This window comes from Salmo salar, chromosome ssa27, assembly GCF_905237065.1.
Source record: "Salmo salar chromosome ssa27, Ssal_v3.1, whole genome shotgun sequence".
In the NCBI taxonomy this organism is placed as follows: domain Eukaryota; kingdom Metazoa; phylum Chordata; class Actinopteri; order Salmoniformes; family Salmonidae; genus Salmo; species Salmo salar.
In genome coordinates, this window is record NC_059468.1 from 19,340,268 (window position 1) to 19,356,251 (window position 15,984).

At 43.0% G+C, this 15,984-nt stretch overlaps 1 protein-coding gene across 8 annotated transcripts in view; it reads right to left on the reverse strand.

Moving 5' to 3' along the window:
• Nucleotides 1-1,581: 1,581 nt before the first annotated feature.
• LOC106588628 (receptor-type tyrosine-protein phosphatase U) overlaps nucleotides 1,582-15,984 on the reverse strand; it is a 283,920-nt gene continuing 269,517 nt past the window's right edge. For 4 of the 8 annotated variants that reach the window (XM_045709320.1, XM_045709318.1, XM_045709315.1 and 1 more), the window contains 10 exons: nucleotides 13,710-13,807; nucleotides 13,290-13,406; nucleotides 12,824-12,978; nucleotides 12,290-12,425; nucleotides 11,292-11,441; nucleotides 9,685-10,020; nucleotides 7,973-8,098; nucleotides 6,034-6,191; nucleotides 3,694-3,829; nucleotides 1,582-3,463 (listed from right to left, as the gene is read on the reverse strand). In XM_045709320.1, coding sequence (XP_045565276.1) covers nucleotides 3,383-3,463; nucleotides 3,694-3,829; nucleotides 6,034-6,191; nucleotides 7,973-8,098; nucleotides 9,685-10,020; nucleotides 11,292-11,441; nucleotides 12,290-12,425; nucleotides 12,824-12,978; nucleotides 13,290-13,406; nucleotides 13,710-13,807 — 1,493 coding nt within the window. In that variant the 3' untranslated portion in view covers nucleotides 1,582-3,382. The remainder of the gene's footprint in view (nucleotides 3,464-3,693; nucleotides 3,830-6,033; nucleotides 6,192-7,972; nucleotides 8,099-9,684; nucleotides 10,021-11,291; nucleotides 11,442-12,289; nucleotides 12,426-12,823; nucleotides 12,979-13,289; nucleotides 13,407-13,709; nucleotides 13,808-15,984) is intronic. The other 4 variants (XM_045709322.1, XM_045709321.1, XM_045709319.1 and 1 more) reach the window with 1 other exon arrangement.

The following is a 15,984-nucleotide window of genomic DNA, read 5'->3' on the forward strand; positions in this document are numbered from 1 at the left end:
ACCAAAAGCACATTAGGCTACTCTTGACCCATTCACATATGGGCAGTATGCATCATGGCTGGATAGGCTGCATTTCTGCTGTCAAGATTCATGCCATAACCAACTGTGTTACCGCTAAAACCAGCTTTTGGTTGGTCTTAAATATCCCTATCAGCGCTGTCTGAAATTAACACTTTGGATCATGTTTTTAAGGACACACCTCAAGTGAGTTGATATAAGACAGGTAAATTGCTTTATGGCTGGAAAATTCCAGTCCGCCAGTTTCTACATGACAAAATTGCAAACTAACATGCGTCTGACACTAGCGCCGCCTTAACGGCAGCCGAAAATAGAGACCTAATACCCTGACTACACCGCGAGCGTTGCAAAATAAATGTAGGAATCCATGTTATTCAATTATTGCACCCACACTACTCGCACGCGTCAACGAGCGTCTGCGTTGCCAAGGGCTAAAATAGAAGTCATTCCTATTTCTGACGCAGATCGCGCTGCAAGTCCTGCCTCTCCCATCTCCTCATTGGTTTTACCCACGTGGGTGATTGAAAGATGTACCTTGTTGGCGGTAATCGTGGTAATACTATGAAAGTTTAGATACCAATCACCATATAAGTTCAAAGATGAAAAGCCTGGAAGGAGGAGAGATGACTAGAAACAATCCGGTTGACTGTTTTATGTGTGGATTAATTGTCGGAGTAGAGGATCTTGTGGCATTTCAGGTAAAATAACAACTCAATGTTTATATCCCAGGACAAATTAGCTAGCAACAGCAAGCTATCTAAATAGGACAAATTAGCTAGCAAGTGCAAGCTAGCTAGCTAAATTGCCATACATGTTTAATGCTTTTCGACCTGTCCCCAAGTTAATTTAATTAGTTCAGTTTGTTTGGATATTTTAACCTGCGTGTCATGATCGCGTTTGGTGTGGGGGAACAAAATAAATATATACACGATGGCGCACGCACGCAGCCGGTTTGGGTTCCGTTTAAGGCATAGGTCAATGGACAGACAAGGCAGAGGTCGATGGACAGACTGAAGATAGAGGGGTGAGATGTTCCATCGTCAAGACTTATCAGGACTTTGTGAAATTAAAATGTAATTAAATGCAACCAATGTTCTTGTTGGACCTCTCTATGATGTATGAGTTGGTGAGGTAAGGTGGGCTACCTGTTGCTCTATCTGCCCTGTCTCTCTCCCTCTATTTGGGGTGGGATGGTGTGTAGACTGGATCAATAGATTCATCAGGCTTCTTCAATTAGGGCTCTGTAAGCAGAACCAGCCAGTCAGTCTGGTTACATGATAACACCAGACCATTAATGCTACACTTCATTAAATGATAAGGGTAAATTAAACTACAGGTCAACAGAAAAGACTAGGGTTCTTGTTTAACAAGCACATTGTAATAGTGTGTGTGTGTTATAAGATGCTTCCTGCAAGAAAGTGATAGCCAAAGATAATTGAAGTGCATGAAAGGAGGAGGCTAAAATCACATAAAAACTAAATGCATTGCTTAGTCTGCCATTCCAAGTGTCTAAACATTTTTAAAAAACCTAGAAAGTGCATGAATCATATGATATTACCAACATCATAATATTTTATTTATTTTCATTTATACACAATTATAAAATAAAACATTGAATGAATAAATACAAATGTAAAAAGCAACTCATTTTGGCAAACTGATCACCTTTGTTCCCACAGCTAGAGACAAATCATGTCATTTTTTTTGTTACATTACTCTCTCTGGGGTTCTCGCAGAGTGTTGCAAAATTAGGTAACTTCCCTGAACGTTCCAGGTTTCCTGAAATCCCAGTAGTAAGATTCCAAGTTATAGGTTTCGCAGTTGGAAGATTCCCTTCTTCCTTATTCCATTTCAGGAAAAATCTGTGAATTTTGGAAAGCTACTGTAATTTTGCAACCCCAGTCTCTGGTAGCAGTGGGGACGGTCCCCTGAAGCAGACTGGGTCACAAACTGCAATGGAAACACTAACGACTGACTGGCATGCAGGTGCTCAAGTGGTCCTCATTTATAGCAGACATATCTCATTACAAATATGGAGTAATATGTCACCAGAAATTACATAAGTACTATGCCAAATTGGGTGACATATACCTAGAATGTAATTTATAGCAGACATATCTCATTACAAATATGGAGTAATATGTCACCAGAAGTGACATACAAGTAATTGGGTGGCACACAATTACAATGGTTAAACGTCACTATTTTGACATTATTCTAATGAGACCATGTTGTTCATAGACAAAAGAGAATGAATTGGCACAGAGTTAAGACAACAAACATCTAGAAACATCTGGAAAACAATCTATTAACACATACAATAAATAATAAGCCAGATAGGTCCTTTCTGTACAGTAGGACCATAGGATCGATGCACCCAACACCATTTCAGTGTCATTCTCTTTGTAAACTTCTTCTCTGCCGATGGAGAAATAGCCATTCCAGCCTCACCAGAGAAAACACCAGTGTACAGTAACAACATCAGATGTTCACCAACAGTAGATCATTGCATCATTTACAAGATCATTATACGTATTACAAAACATACACACAAAATCACCTAATAGTTTACATATTTTATCTGCTGCAGTTGTGACATCATTGTCTTGTTGTTAAACTTCAGCTTTTGTGTTTTTGATGTTGTTGTTGTTGTTGTTATTGTTGTTGTCATTGACATAATAAAATAAGGCAAGAAGTTGCAGAGACCTTTGAGTATACCACCAGCGGTCAGGTGACCAGAAAAACGTCCAATGAGAAGAGGACAATCCTGCCCAATTCCTTGTCCTCTTCCTTGGGTTTGGCAGATAGTATGTGGCACAGAACAGAAGAGTAACTTACAGATGAGATAAGAATGCAGGGGATAGGAAAAGAGTACATTGTACGACAGGTAGAAGGTAGAAGCATGTCCCATCATCTCTCTCTGTCTCCCTCTCTTTCGCTCTCATAGTTTTTTGTCCAGGTCCATTATGGCAGCAGATACACTGAATCACCCAGACCTTGGGGAAGAGATGAGAGGGAAGCAGAGCAGGAACTTGGCTAGACCCAGGCTGTAGACCCAAGGGAAGACCCTGGATGGAGTGGTGTGGACCAGGCCGGACTCAGGCTAAGACAGCGGACTGAGTCCCAGGCCTCTATCCCTACACTCCTTCCAGGGTTGAGAAGGTCTGACAAATCTGTGCTAGATGTAGAAGTGTAGAGAGAGAAGCAGAGCAGTGTGGACTCAGGCCCAGGTCCAGGCCCAGGCTGTGGACTCAGGCTAGGACCAGACTGGGAAGCCCAGGTAATGTGGACCCAGGCTGAGATCCAGGCTAGGCCCAGGACTCCACTCCATTTCTCCTGGGCCTGAGCTGATCTGGGATCAGTGCTATCTCACTTCTATCTCACTCAGGCAGTCCAAGGCATCCAGATAGTCCAAGGCCAGGTCATAGCAGAACCGGTACTGCTCCTGAAAACAACACAGGTGTCAACATTTCTCTACATGGATACTTTGCTATAGATTAAAGCTTGAATTCAATCGATCAGCGATCTGTATTTGAGTGTGTAAATATTGTAAACCACTGCAAGTTTGACTGAAATGAGCCTTAAGACATAAACTCCTGTCCACCGTATTAGATCGCCTTACCAAAAGAGGTTCTAAAAAGGGTCTTCCATGGTTAAATCAAGGTTATTACTTACCATGGTCTCCACCATGTTGGGTTTGGAGTTGCGTAGCGTCTTGACAGCGTAGAAGACATCCACCAGGCTGTGATGACGGATCATCTCTAGTAGCATGGTACAAGCACAGAACGTACCACTCCTACCACCACCGTTACTGTTACACACACAGGGAGAAACACAGTACGTGGGTCAGTGCCTATGAATCATTATGTATAGACTTTCTGACCACTGAGAGAGTAGCCTGTGTTGTGAAATGTGTCAGAATAAATCAGATTGCAAAACTGGGGTATACGGCGCAGAAACAGGTACAGACACAGACACGGACACATGCCCATAGAGAGATAAATATAGAGACACAAACACAGACACATACAGAGAGACAGCAACTGACACAGACATCAATGTGAGTCACATCTCTAGGATACAGGGCAGAGACGGAGGCTGAAGGTGTTACGGGGAAAGCCATAAAGTGAAATGTCACAGCTCAGTCAGACTCGGATCAAGGTGGCTGTCAGAAAAACAGCAATGTGGAGAACTTTGAAGACTTGCAGACTGACATCTGAGGAATGTTCTCATTAAATCCATAAACGTGGAAGTACATCTTATACAGGGCTACGTCTCAAATAGAGCCCTATTCCCTATGGTAGTGCACTACTTTTGACCAGGCCCCATAGAGCTCTGGTCCAAAATAGTGCACTATATATGGCGCAGGGTGCCATTTGGGACGCAGGCTTAGCATGTGGACCCCAGAGCCCAATCCAGGCTGGATAGAGATATGTAGTGTAGCTGAAGTGTAGGAGAGGCTGGGGAACTAGAGCCTAGCACTTTTTACAGTAATTATGAAAACTGTTCTGGTAAATAGGAGTGTAGTAGTGAACACTTGGGGGTTGACGTTTTATCCTGCCTCATTTAACACTACACACAGGCAGGCTAAGTGCTTTAAGTAGAAAGTAATAGTTCAAAAACATGTGCTTTTGATGGTTGTTAAACTAGTAAGTGGGGCCGGAACCAACATAATAACGCAATCTACTGAAGCAAGGTGTGACCTCTGATTATAATTTTTTTCAATCTCGTACAAGCATTTTTTGGATCTGTGTTGAAAAGTATCTAGACTGTAGCAGAACAGCAATGATCAAATAAATGTAGAGGACTTCTGATCATTTTCTTGCCTTAGTACATGACTTGCATATCTTAGACCACCTTTTGCAAAGCTTTAAATGCAAATGTCATCAGTGAATACAAAACTTTAAATACACATGTCATCAGTGATAAAAAATAAAAAATCTGTTCGCAGAATATAATCCATTGTTTTCATCAGAAGAGAAATGTGTGCAATTGTGTTGACTGTTTCTGGCAATCAGTAAATACTACTGCACAAAGTTCTACATCACCCCATCAGTGTCATCATACCATGTACAATATTTGGAAATATCTAGGCAATGGGGACTGGAGTTATAATTTGTTACAATATTACAGACATGCAGAGATACAGAGAATGAAGTTGGGTTACTTCTAATTAGCTGTGTTGGGGTCGTTACTCCAAAAAAGTAATATATACGCTATTAATTGTTACTTCTTTCAACAATAACAAATTAATTTACTTATTACTCCCTGAGAAAAAAAAGTGTTACATTACTCGTTATAATACTTTAGCGTTACACCCCAAAACGTTGCACATCCTCACTCAAAGTAAACTGTCATCTGTCTGAAAGAGGGGGATTCTTACATGGATAACAGTCTAATATTATTAGGCACATTTTATTAGGAATAATATTTGAGTGGGAGATTTAAAAGACAGAGTAACTTTCTGTTTTGTCTGCTTGGTTGCGTTAATCTTTTTGCAAGCAGTCGTGTTCTTTTGATGAATCTATTAGCAATTTTGAAGGCATACTTTAGTTTTTCTGAATGTACTTGTGTTTTGAGAAGGCAACTACATTTTGAAAACGTACTTACTGTTTTGCAAAAAGCCACAGAGTTCTATGTCTTGCAAACTCCATTTTGAAAATGTACAACTTTGTTCCAAAAAAATGCTTGTACGCGATTGTCCCACAAGATGGATGCAACATGCTTTCTGTACAGTATGCTCACAACAGGAGTCAACAAGTGCCAATGACGACTTCAATGTGAAACAGGGTTTGTTTGTATAGTGTCCCTATGGCCCGAGAATCAATCCGACCAGAGCGCAGCTGTAAACTACTTAAGCCAAATTCCTTAACGTTTTTACAGAGATCACGATCGCTAAAATCAATCGCAATGCACTGGTCATTTGAATCATTTCTGTGTATCCTATCTGCAAACTAAACTTCCCTAAGGGATGATAAAGATTGATGAGCAAAATGGTGGACAGTGGTAACTCACAGACAGTGGACGATGGTACGTCCCTCTCCACACTCCCTCTGCCAGTTGTGGACCTGGGCCAGCAGGCTTAGGAAAGCCTTCTTAGAGTCTGGGACGTCACGGTATGGAGACCAGCGCAGGAACTGGAAATGACGAAGCACCAGCTGACCTTCCTGGAGCTGGGGGGAGAGAGGGAGGTAGAAAGAAAGAAAGAAAGAAAGAGAGAGAGAGAGAGAGAGAGAGAGAGAGAGAGAGAGAGAGAGAGAGAGAGAGAGAGAGAGAGAGTGTTGCAGACATGTATGGCATCCTAGAATGGACATCTCTAACACAGAAGGAAACTGGTAGAAATGGCAAAGACCTGCCACCATTCCCCTTGGGGCCAAGGCTTAAAATCACATACAGAAGACGGTGTTAGGATAATTGATTGGCTAATGGAAAACTGCAGTACCCCAGTCGGCCTTCAACTTGAGATATTCAATGAGAGAGGGCAGCACTGAGCTAGCCTACAACATCACTTCCTGGAGTAGCTCAAACTGCAAATGTTATGCTTCAATGAGCTATTGAGTCTTCACATAGGAATACATGGTGTCACATGATTGATTGCATTGTCCATTCACATATACAGTCATTGACTTGTACAAAGTGTATTAATACCATTTGTGAATTTGAAATGTGTTTTTTGCATATCCCAACTCCCTCTGAGGTACTATCGGAGAGTGAGTTCACAGCCAGGGTCAGCCATTATCAACAGCAACCGTGAAGAAATTCTGGTTAAGTGCCTTGCTCAAGGGCACATTCGAACTAGCAACCTTTCGGTTACTTGCACCAACACGCTAACAGCAAGGCGACCTGCTGCCCATAGATTAAATGTTCTACTGTGAGATCGAATACATTGCTGGGAAAGTGTACATCATCCTCCCTCCCTGTTCCTGTTGCTGATTGGTAGAATCAGTGTGATCCTGTGAAGAGGCAGTGGGGATCGCTTCTGAGAACTGCCTCCATGGGGAGACTGGGGGTGACATTGAGGGGGACAGGGCTCTGTCGGGGTGACAGAAGGCTGACAGGAGGGTGCAGCGGGCAGAGGAGGGGAGGTGCTAGGGGGAGGCAAGGAGAGAGACTAGGGACGCTATACCTGACAGGTGGTTAGAAGGGAGAGGTTGGGAGAGCAAGGCAGGGAGACTAGCTGACTGTGGGGTGAGGAGGGGGAGGTAGGGAGACAGAGGCAGAGAGACTAGCTGACAAGAGGAGTTGTTTTGCTGGAGGCTAATAGAGGAACACCTGGGTGGTGAAAGGTGGATGAGCTCAGAGAGAGGTGTTGGGAAGTGCCTGTCTGATCAACACTGGGAGACCAAGCTAGTCACAATCACGAAGACAACATGCAGTCAATGGCTAGGAGGGAGGCACATAGCTATGGGATACAACACACACAGACATAGACACACACACACACACACATGCATACACACAGACCACAACACACCATTTACAATGATTTAACTGACATTGAAAAGGCTGACAATTTGATCATTTCATCATTACGTTGTCAAAAATACACTTTAGGTCATTGACAATAATTGTAAAGTGGATGGTGACTAATACATGCCTCATCTCACATATTCAGTAGACAGACTACGAATATAAAAGGGGCCATTAGGCTTTCTACTAAATAAGCATTAAGAGACAGTGGGAAAATATGTTTTAAGAACTTGAAAAAATTAAAGAGATATGACTAAACAGTCAGACTTGAGTGATGGAACCAGCAGACTGAAATAATCTAAAAAAAATGTGACTTTATTATTACTTTATTATTTGACACGAACAATGCAACATTAATCAACATTTCTATGCATGAGACAGATTTAGTCAGCCGTTTAATTTTCAACTGTAGTCCCTTAACTTATCAGAGCACAAAAATGGACTTAGACAGCCAGTCTATCATTGACCACGACCGAAGACCTACCCGCATGATGTTCTGAACCCGGAACAGACGAATGATGACGTCATCGTCAGCCGTCATGGACAGGAGCTCCACTGTCATAGGTCCAAACTGCTGCAGCCCAGGCTCTGGCCAGTACTTTAGACACGGCTGAGAGGAGGGCAGAGAAACAGAGAGAGAGAGAGAGTGAGAGAGAGAGAGAGAGAGAGAGAGAGAGAGAGAGAGAGAGAGAGAGGGGGGGGGAAGAGGAAGATAACAAGTGATTAGCGGACTATGGAGGCGGAGGAGTGAAATCAAATCATTATGTCACAGAGCAGGATGGCAGAAGTCAATAACAAGACGCCTGAGGATCGACAGGACAGACATTTAGCCAGATCCACAATTATCCAATTATCCAACACATAGTAGCAGTGTTAACTGAATGAGCAGAAAACACTGTCATTACTGAGATCTCCAAGTACAATCAATCACATAGCACAACACACACCACACAGTTCTACAGCATTTCACAGCATTTGAATAATTCATCACTCTAAATTATTAACATCAGCCCATTATAAATGAATGCAGTGTGGTCAGGGGGTAACCTCGGCAGTGCCTGGGAGAAATACACATGGAGTCAATCAGGGATTGGTGCACATTGCACACAGACCGGGCCAAGGTCTTCAGTCAATGCAGGTCGCAGCTGCTTCAAAGACTAATTAGCTGAAGGGAGGAACGGAGGGACGGAGACACTGGGGAGTGTAGTGTTAAATTGATAACAGTGTTAGCTGTGACAGCGAGGGGGATGGAGAGAGGAGCAAGAAGGGAAGGAGGGATAGAGGGAGGGAGGGAGACACAGGGGAGTGTAGTGTTAACATGCTAACAATGTTAGCTGTGACAGGAAGGGGAGGGAAAGGGGAGGTAGGGAGAGGCCGGAGCCAGGGGAGCAACAAGGTAGCTATAATGTCCACTCACGTTGACAGAGAGGCATTAACGAGGTGACAGGGGGGCAGAGGGAGAGATAAATATTTATACACAGAGGCAGGTAGCACAGATGACTGGGGTACACTGTTAATATACTGGCAGAGAGAGAAATGGAGGGAGTGGGGGATGGAAAAGAGAGGGGAGGAAAAAGAGAGCAAGAAGGATAGTAGGGCAGAGACGATACACGGAGGGGGAACAAGAGACAAGAGAGAGAAGGAGAGAAGGGTAAGGAGAAAGAAAGAGAGTGAAAGGAGAGAAAGCGTCAAGGAAGGAGAGGAAGAGGGTGGAGGAGAAAGAGCGTGAGGGAATGAGGGAAGTAGTGAGAGTGGACAAGAGAGAGACAGCCAGTTCTAGATGTGACCAATGGTGTAAACATTAGTCAGGCCAGCATCAGGACACAGTTACAGGTGAAAGATAAGAAGGCCACAGACAAAGCCACACATGAGCAAACACACAGGCGAGAACAGAATAATAAGAAATCAACAGGTGTAGACTAACAGTGAAATGCTTACGGACATGGTAATGCCCTGACAAGCAGGCCAAAAATGTATCAACTATTAATTAATCTACACAAAGGCAATAAGTCAGCTTGCTATTACATGGGATTGGTCAGAGTACAGCCTTGACCAATCGAGTATGATGATGAGATATTTGATCAGTACCTGATAGCCACAGGGCTCGCTCAGTCAGTCAGTCAGTCAGTCAGTCAGTCAGTCAGTCAACATCATCAATTCACTCCCCTCTTCCTTCCTCCATCCTCTCCCCCTCACCTCCCCTCTTCTCACCCAGGCAGAGTTGGACTGGTTGATCTGGTTGAGCATCACCACCGAGGTACATCCATAGTCATAGACCAGCCTCCAGAAGTCTGCCGTGGTTCCCGGTAACGGGTGAGGTGTGACCACGAAGGCGGCGGGCCGGTGGAAGCTGTCGGTGAGAGCGGCGTTGATGTAGTTGCTGCCCTCGGCAATGCCCTCAGTGGTGACCAGGAAGGCCAGGGCGCGGTCTGGGGGCAGGACGTCCATGCTACGGTTCTTCTCGCGGTTCCTCGGCAACAGGGATACGCTGCACTCCTCCACGTCCAGGTGAGGGGTCACAGAGTTCAACGTCTGGAGGAGGGGGTGGAGAGAGATAAAGAAGGAGAGAGAGGGTGAGATGGAGTGGTACAGACAGGGTCGAAGAGGATGATGGTGAAAAAGAGATGTGGAAATGTGACAGAAATTTGGGAGAGAGGGAAGAGACAAATTGAGAAGAGTGCATGGGTGTTTGTTAGAGAGAGACAGTGAGAGACAAAGACAGAGAGAGAGAAACAGAGGCAGACACGGGGAGAGAAACAGAGTGTGAGAGAGACAGAGGGAGAGAGATAGAGCGAGACGAGAGCGAGATGAGAGAAAAGAGAAAGAGGACAAGGACATTGAAAATGTACTCAGCTCAAACTGTCTAACTGTCAATATTTGACAACTGCAAATATTTCACTGTCTAATCATCATCCGGCTGAAACTTTAAAACGCATTTAGCATCAGTCAAAAAACCATGAAGGGGCTTAATGGATAAAAACACATTTAATCGCAAACCACATACATTATGTATAAGCACATTGAGGCTTTGAGAAATAAAATTGGAAGGGAAATTAAACTGATTATTTAACTTACTGTGTATTGTGTTGAATTATAACTCCCTGTTGAATTTGACAGTATGAATGGTGCATTATAATTATGACTAACTTGCATTGCATCAGGATTACATCTTGGAGATATGTGTTTAAATTATTATCAGAATCTGTGTCCAAAATGGCTCCCTATTCCCTATTTAGTGCACTTCTTTTGGCCAGGGCCAAGAGGACTCTAGTCAAAAGTAGTGCATTATACAGGGAATAGGGTGCTATTTGGGATTCATCCTAAATGTCTGATTTCAGTGAAGATATTTCATTCGATTATAATAACCATCATGAATGTATTTAATAGCTCGGTCTGAAAGAGATAAGTAGCTGTAATTATGCATGGTGAAGGTCACTAATGATTTGTGTCAATAAAATGGAAGAAAAGGAAGATCCATCTAGTCAGATGAACTGAGATCATCTCATACAGAATGTGACTTTAATTTACAGACTGCTGCAATAGACCATGCATTCAGCTAAGGACATGGCACTGTACTGTGCCATGACTAGTGGCTTGGTGAGCGTTAGTAGATCTAAGTTTGCACAATTAATGCTAATACAATAAAAATGTCCACTGTTACAATAAACATCATCCTCAACCATTTTCTTTACAAATCATATTGAGGACATCAATACGTAATGGGAAAGAAGTCAAATTCCGGTTGAAATCTAGTAGTTTCCGGTTGCTAAAACAATGTTTACAAAATGTCCTACTAGTCTTACCTGGAACTCCTCTCGTAGTTGAGAGGTGTTGCTCTGTGAGTCAACCCTCAGCATCTCCTTATACGTCAGAGCAAACTCAAGAACAGGTATAGCTGTCTCTCCACACAGACAGGCCTCCAGAATGGCATCGTGGATGAACACATACTGCTCCTGAGAGAGAGAGAGAGAGAGAGAGAGAGAGAGAGAGAGAGAGAGAGAGAGAGAGAGAGAGAGAGAGAGAGAGAGAGAGAGAGAGAGGAATGAAGGAAAAAGGGAGGGAGGGAGGGGGGGGGGTAGCGAGGGAAGGATGGAGGTAGAAAGAGAGCGACAGATAAGACAGTGAGATTGAGAAACTAACAAGAAACGTCTAATATCTTGTTTTGATAATAGGACCATAATTGCTAGCGGTTTGGGTGGGAAGTGTAACATTGGGATTTGATTACTGTTGTTAATGTCAATGAATTGTTAAAATGTCAACATTCATCACATCACCATGCCCACAAACAAATGTTGTTTTACTAACCGCTAATAATAAAAAAAAAAATAGGAAAGGAGAGGGTGTTAGAACATACATAAAAAGAGCCAAAAGCCCAAACGCCCAACCTATGCTATATAGCCTACCTAAATATCAGTCAATTCAATGCAATTCATTTGTACATTTGTTTTCACATCTTGGAGTACAAAGAATCTCAGTGACCTAAATTTAAAAGCATTAATGAGGAAACATATTTTATTTGATCATCACATCTCTCCCCAGGTTACATCATAATCTATCTCATTTCCTGATGGATTCCTGGTTGATATAATACCATTATATAGTATACCATATACATCGGGGGAGGTCAGCCCTCCTCCTCTCGGGCTATGTTTATGCAGGCTTTTGCTTCAACCCTTGTGCTAACATACCTGAAACTAATCAGATAATACATGTGTTAGATTAGGGTTGGAGGGAAAACCTGCCAGAGAGTGGCTCTCTAGGGAAGGATTGGGCATCCCTGATATATAGAATATATTCTTACCTCTGTCTGTATCATGTTGATGCGTCTGGAGCAGAGGGTCTTGACACAGTTGTAGATGTCCACCACACCCTCACACTCTGCCATATCCAGCATGACATCCAGTACGATGTAGCAGCCTGTTCTGCCTGCTCCCATACTGACACATAGAGGAGAGAGGTCAGGGGTAAGAAGTTAGAGGTCATATCCAGCATGACATCCAGTACGATGTAGCAGCCTGTTCTGCCTGCTCCCATACTGACACGTAGAGGAGAGAGGTCAGGGGTTAGAGGTCAGGGGTTAGGGGTTGGAGGTCATATCCAGCATGACGTCTAGCACGATGGAACAGCCTGTCCTGCCAGCTCACATACTAACACACAGAGAGGAGAGAGGTCAGGTGTCAGCAAGGGGAAGGGGTCAGGACATAAGGTCAGGAGCGAGAGATCTATATAGGCTAAGCAACACCCAAATCTATAACTATAAAATAAAGAGAGTCTAAGACTTTTTTAAGCAACACTGCATCACTCAGACAGGATGTGATGTAAGATGGTCCGTTACCTGCAGTGGACGACCACGGGCCCAGCATCGGGGGGTGTGGAGGCCTTGACCCGGCGTAGGAAGGCCAGCAGACCTGTGGCGTGGTAGGGAACACCATGCTCTGGCCAGGAGGTGAAGTGGAACTGACGCACCTCATGTTTGGCTGGGTAGCCCCTCTGGAGGGGAGAATACAGAGGGTCTAATCAATATCATGATCAACAAACAGACACAAAGTTGGCACTGTAGGACATTTAATAAGACATCTTTATCTAAACATGAGGAATAACTCCAAGGACCAATTAACATTAAAATGATTCATTGTTTGTTAGATATCAATGCCTCTATAAAGGCTGTGTTCTCAATAAACTGCCTGGCTGAACAAATGGAGTAAACAAAACACTCTCAAATTGGATGTGATCCCAGGAACCAATACATTTTCAAATTATGTATAATTTGTTAGACAGAAGGACTTTGACTATTCGCTCACCCGCTCCATAGCAAAGGTGCGGACGGTGTACTCAGCCAGTGTTTCCGTCTTCAGCAGTGTGATCTTGATGTCTCCATAGAGTTCACTGTCCTCGGGCCAATACTTACAGCACTTCATCTGAACACACACAACACACAGAACATTTGGACCTTAATCAGGGTCTACAGTCGGTTACACTTTAAACCAACATTCAAGAGCAAAATCAATACAATAGTAACCCATGACAATCATTATTCTATCCTTCCTGTTTCCAGTGAGAAAAGGTGGACTTCATGGTTGTAATCTGGTTGTCATTTCAACCAATTTTGCCCACTGGGTTGTAGACTTATAACACATAGCTATTTTATTTCACTGGCAATTCTTCTATAGGCCTATGTAAAGAGTGGGCTTTCAAAAGAACCGAAAGGAAGAGTAACCTACCCTGCCCACCTCCACCAGTTTAGTGATCATGACGATACTGAAGCAATTCTCCTGCCACACCATCCTCCAGAAGTCATAGATCATCTCCTGCTTGGGACCTGAGGGGGAGAAGAGGAGGACGAGGACGAGGAGAGGAAAGGTGGAGGAGGAGGAAAGAAGGAGGGAGAGTATGAGGAGGACGAGGAGAGGACAATGAGAGGAGGAGGGGAGGAGGAGGGAAGACAAGAGGAGGTGGAGGGGGGAGGTAGAGGAGGACGAGGACAGGACAAGGAGAGAAGGGGGAGGAGGTAGAGGAGGAGGAGGAAGGTGGAGGAGGACGAGGACAGGACAAGGAGAGAAGGGAGAGGAGGTGGAGGAGGAGGAAAGACAGGAGGAGGAAGGGGAGGGGGAGGTGGAGTATAAAAGGCAGGGATAGAGGGAGGAGAAATAGGATCATAAGTCAGTATAAATAGTAGCAATAACCATCAGGGTTGGGCCTGTAGAATCCATACCAGAGACAAGAGTAACAGTATAATTTTATGAACCATGGCTCTCCACTCCTCTCGTTCCCCTCTCTGCTCTCCTAGCATCTGCTGGAAGACTGTCATTTCAATACACCCACAAATCCACAGCTGCTGTGCAAACAACAAACGTCATCAATGTTGAATTTTTCCGGTGAGGCTGAACTCACTCACACAAATCTCAGAAATCTCATTCCCTCTGGACGTGATAGCAGTTTCATTGATTTCATTATACTGTGAGCTTAATGATATCACACGCCTCTATGTCATACCTCTGGTAGAATAATGTGAGGGTGAACAAATACCATGGCTTTTTTTGGTTTTTGAATAATACAAGTTCAAAATTTGCTTTATGAGTAGTAAGTGGGTCTTTCTCCATTCTGATTGTTTTATACTGTTCAATTTTTTTCTGCATTTCCTACACTCATATGAGATAAATTCCATTCTGCCACATAGGGTTGCATGATATGGGAAAATAATGTAGGCCTTACTTTTAACCTGTTGGGTCTAGGGGGGCAGCATTTGCACGTCTGGATAAAAAAAAATGTACCCGATTTAATCTGGTTACTAATCCTACCCAGTAACTAGAATATGCATATACTTATTATATATGGATAGAAAACACTCTAAAGTTTCCAAAACTGTTTGAATGGTGTCTGTGAGTATAACAGAACTCATTTGGCAGGCAAAACCCTGAGACATTTTCTGACAGGAAGTGGATACCTGATGTGTTGTATTGACTTTAAACCTCTCCCATTGAAAAACACAGGGGTTTAGGAATATTTTGGCACTTCCTATTGCTTCCACTAGATGTCACCAGCCTTTACAAAGTGTTTTGAGTCTTCTGGAGGGAGATCTGACCGAACAAGAGCCATGGAACGGTGATGTCCCATTAGACACCTGGCGCGCTACTTCATGTTGGGTACCCTCGTTCCAATACGTTATAAAAGGCTATGCATTCGTCCACCTTGAATATTATTCATGTTCTGGTTAAAAAGGCCCTAATGATTTATGCTATACAACGTTTGACATGTTTGAACGAACGGAAATATATTTTTTCCCCTCGTTCATGACGAAGTCCGGCTGGCTTACATCATGTGCTAACGAGACGGAGATTTTTGGACATAAATGATGAGCTTTTTTGAACAAAACTACATTCGTTATGGACCTGTGATACCTGGAAGTGACATCTGATGAAGAGAATCAAAGGTAATGGATTATTTACATAGTATTTTCGATTTTAGATCTCCCCAACATGACGTCTAGTCTGTATCGCAACGCGTATTTTTCTGGGCACAGTGCTCAGATTATTGCAAAGTGTGATTTCCCAGTAAGGTTATTTTTAAATCTGGCAAGTTGATTGCGTTCAAAAGATGTAAATCTATAATTCTTTAAATGACAATATAATATTTTACCAATGTTTTCTAATTTTAATTATTTAATTTGTGACGCTGACTTGACTGCCGGTTATTGGAGGGAAACGATTTCCTCAACATCAATGCCATAGTAAAACGCTGTTTTTGTATATAAATATGAACTTGATAGAACTAAAAATGCATGCATTGTCTAACATAATGTCCTAGGAGTGTCATCTGATGGAGATTGTAAAAGGTTAGTGTATCATTTTAGCTGGTTTTATGGTTTTGGTGACCCTGTCTTTGACTTGACAAAACATTACACACAACTCTTGTAAATGTACTGTCCTAACATACTCTAAATTTATGCTTTCGCCGTAAAACCTTTTTGAAATCGTAAAACGTGGTTAGATTAAGGAG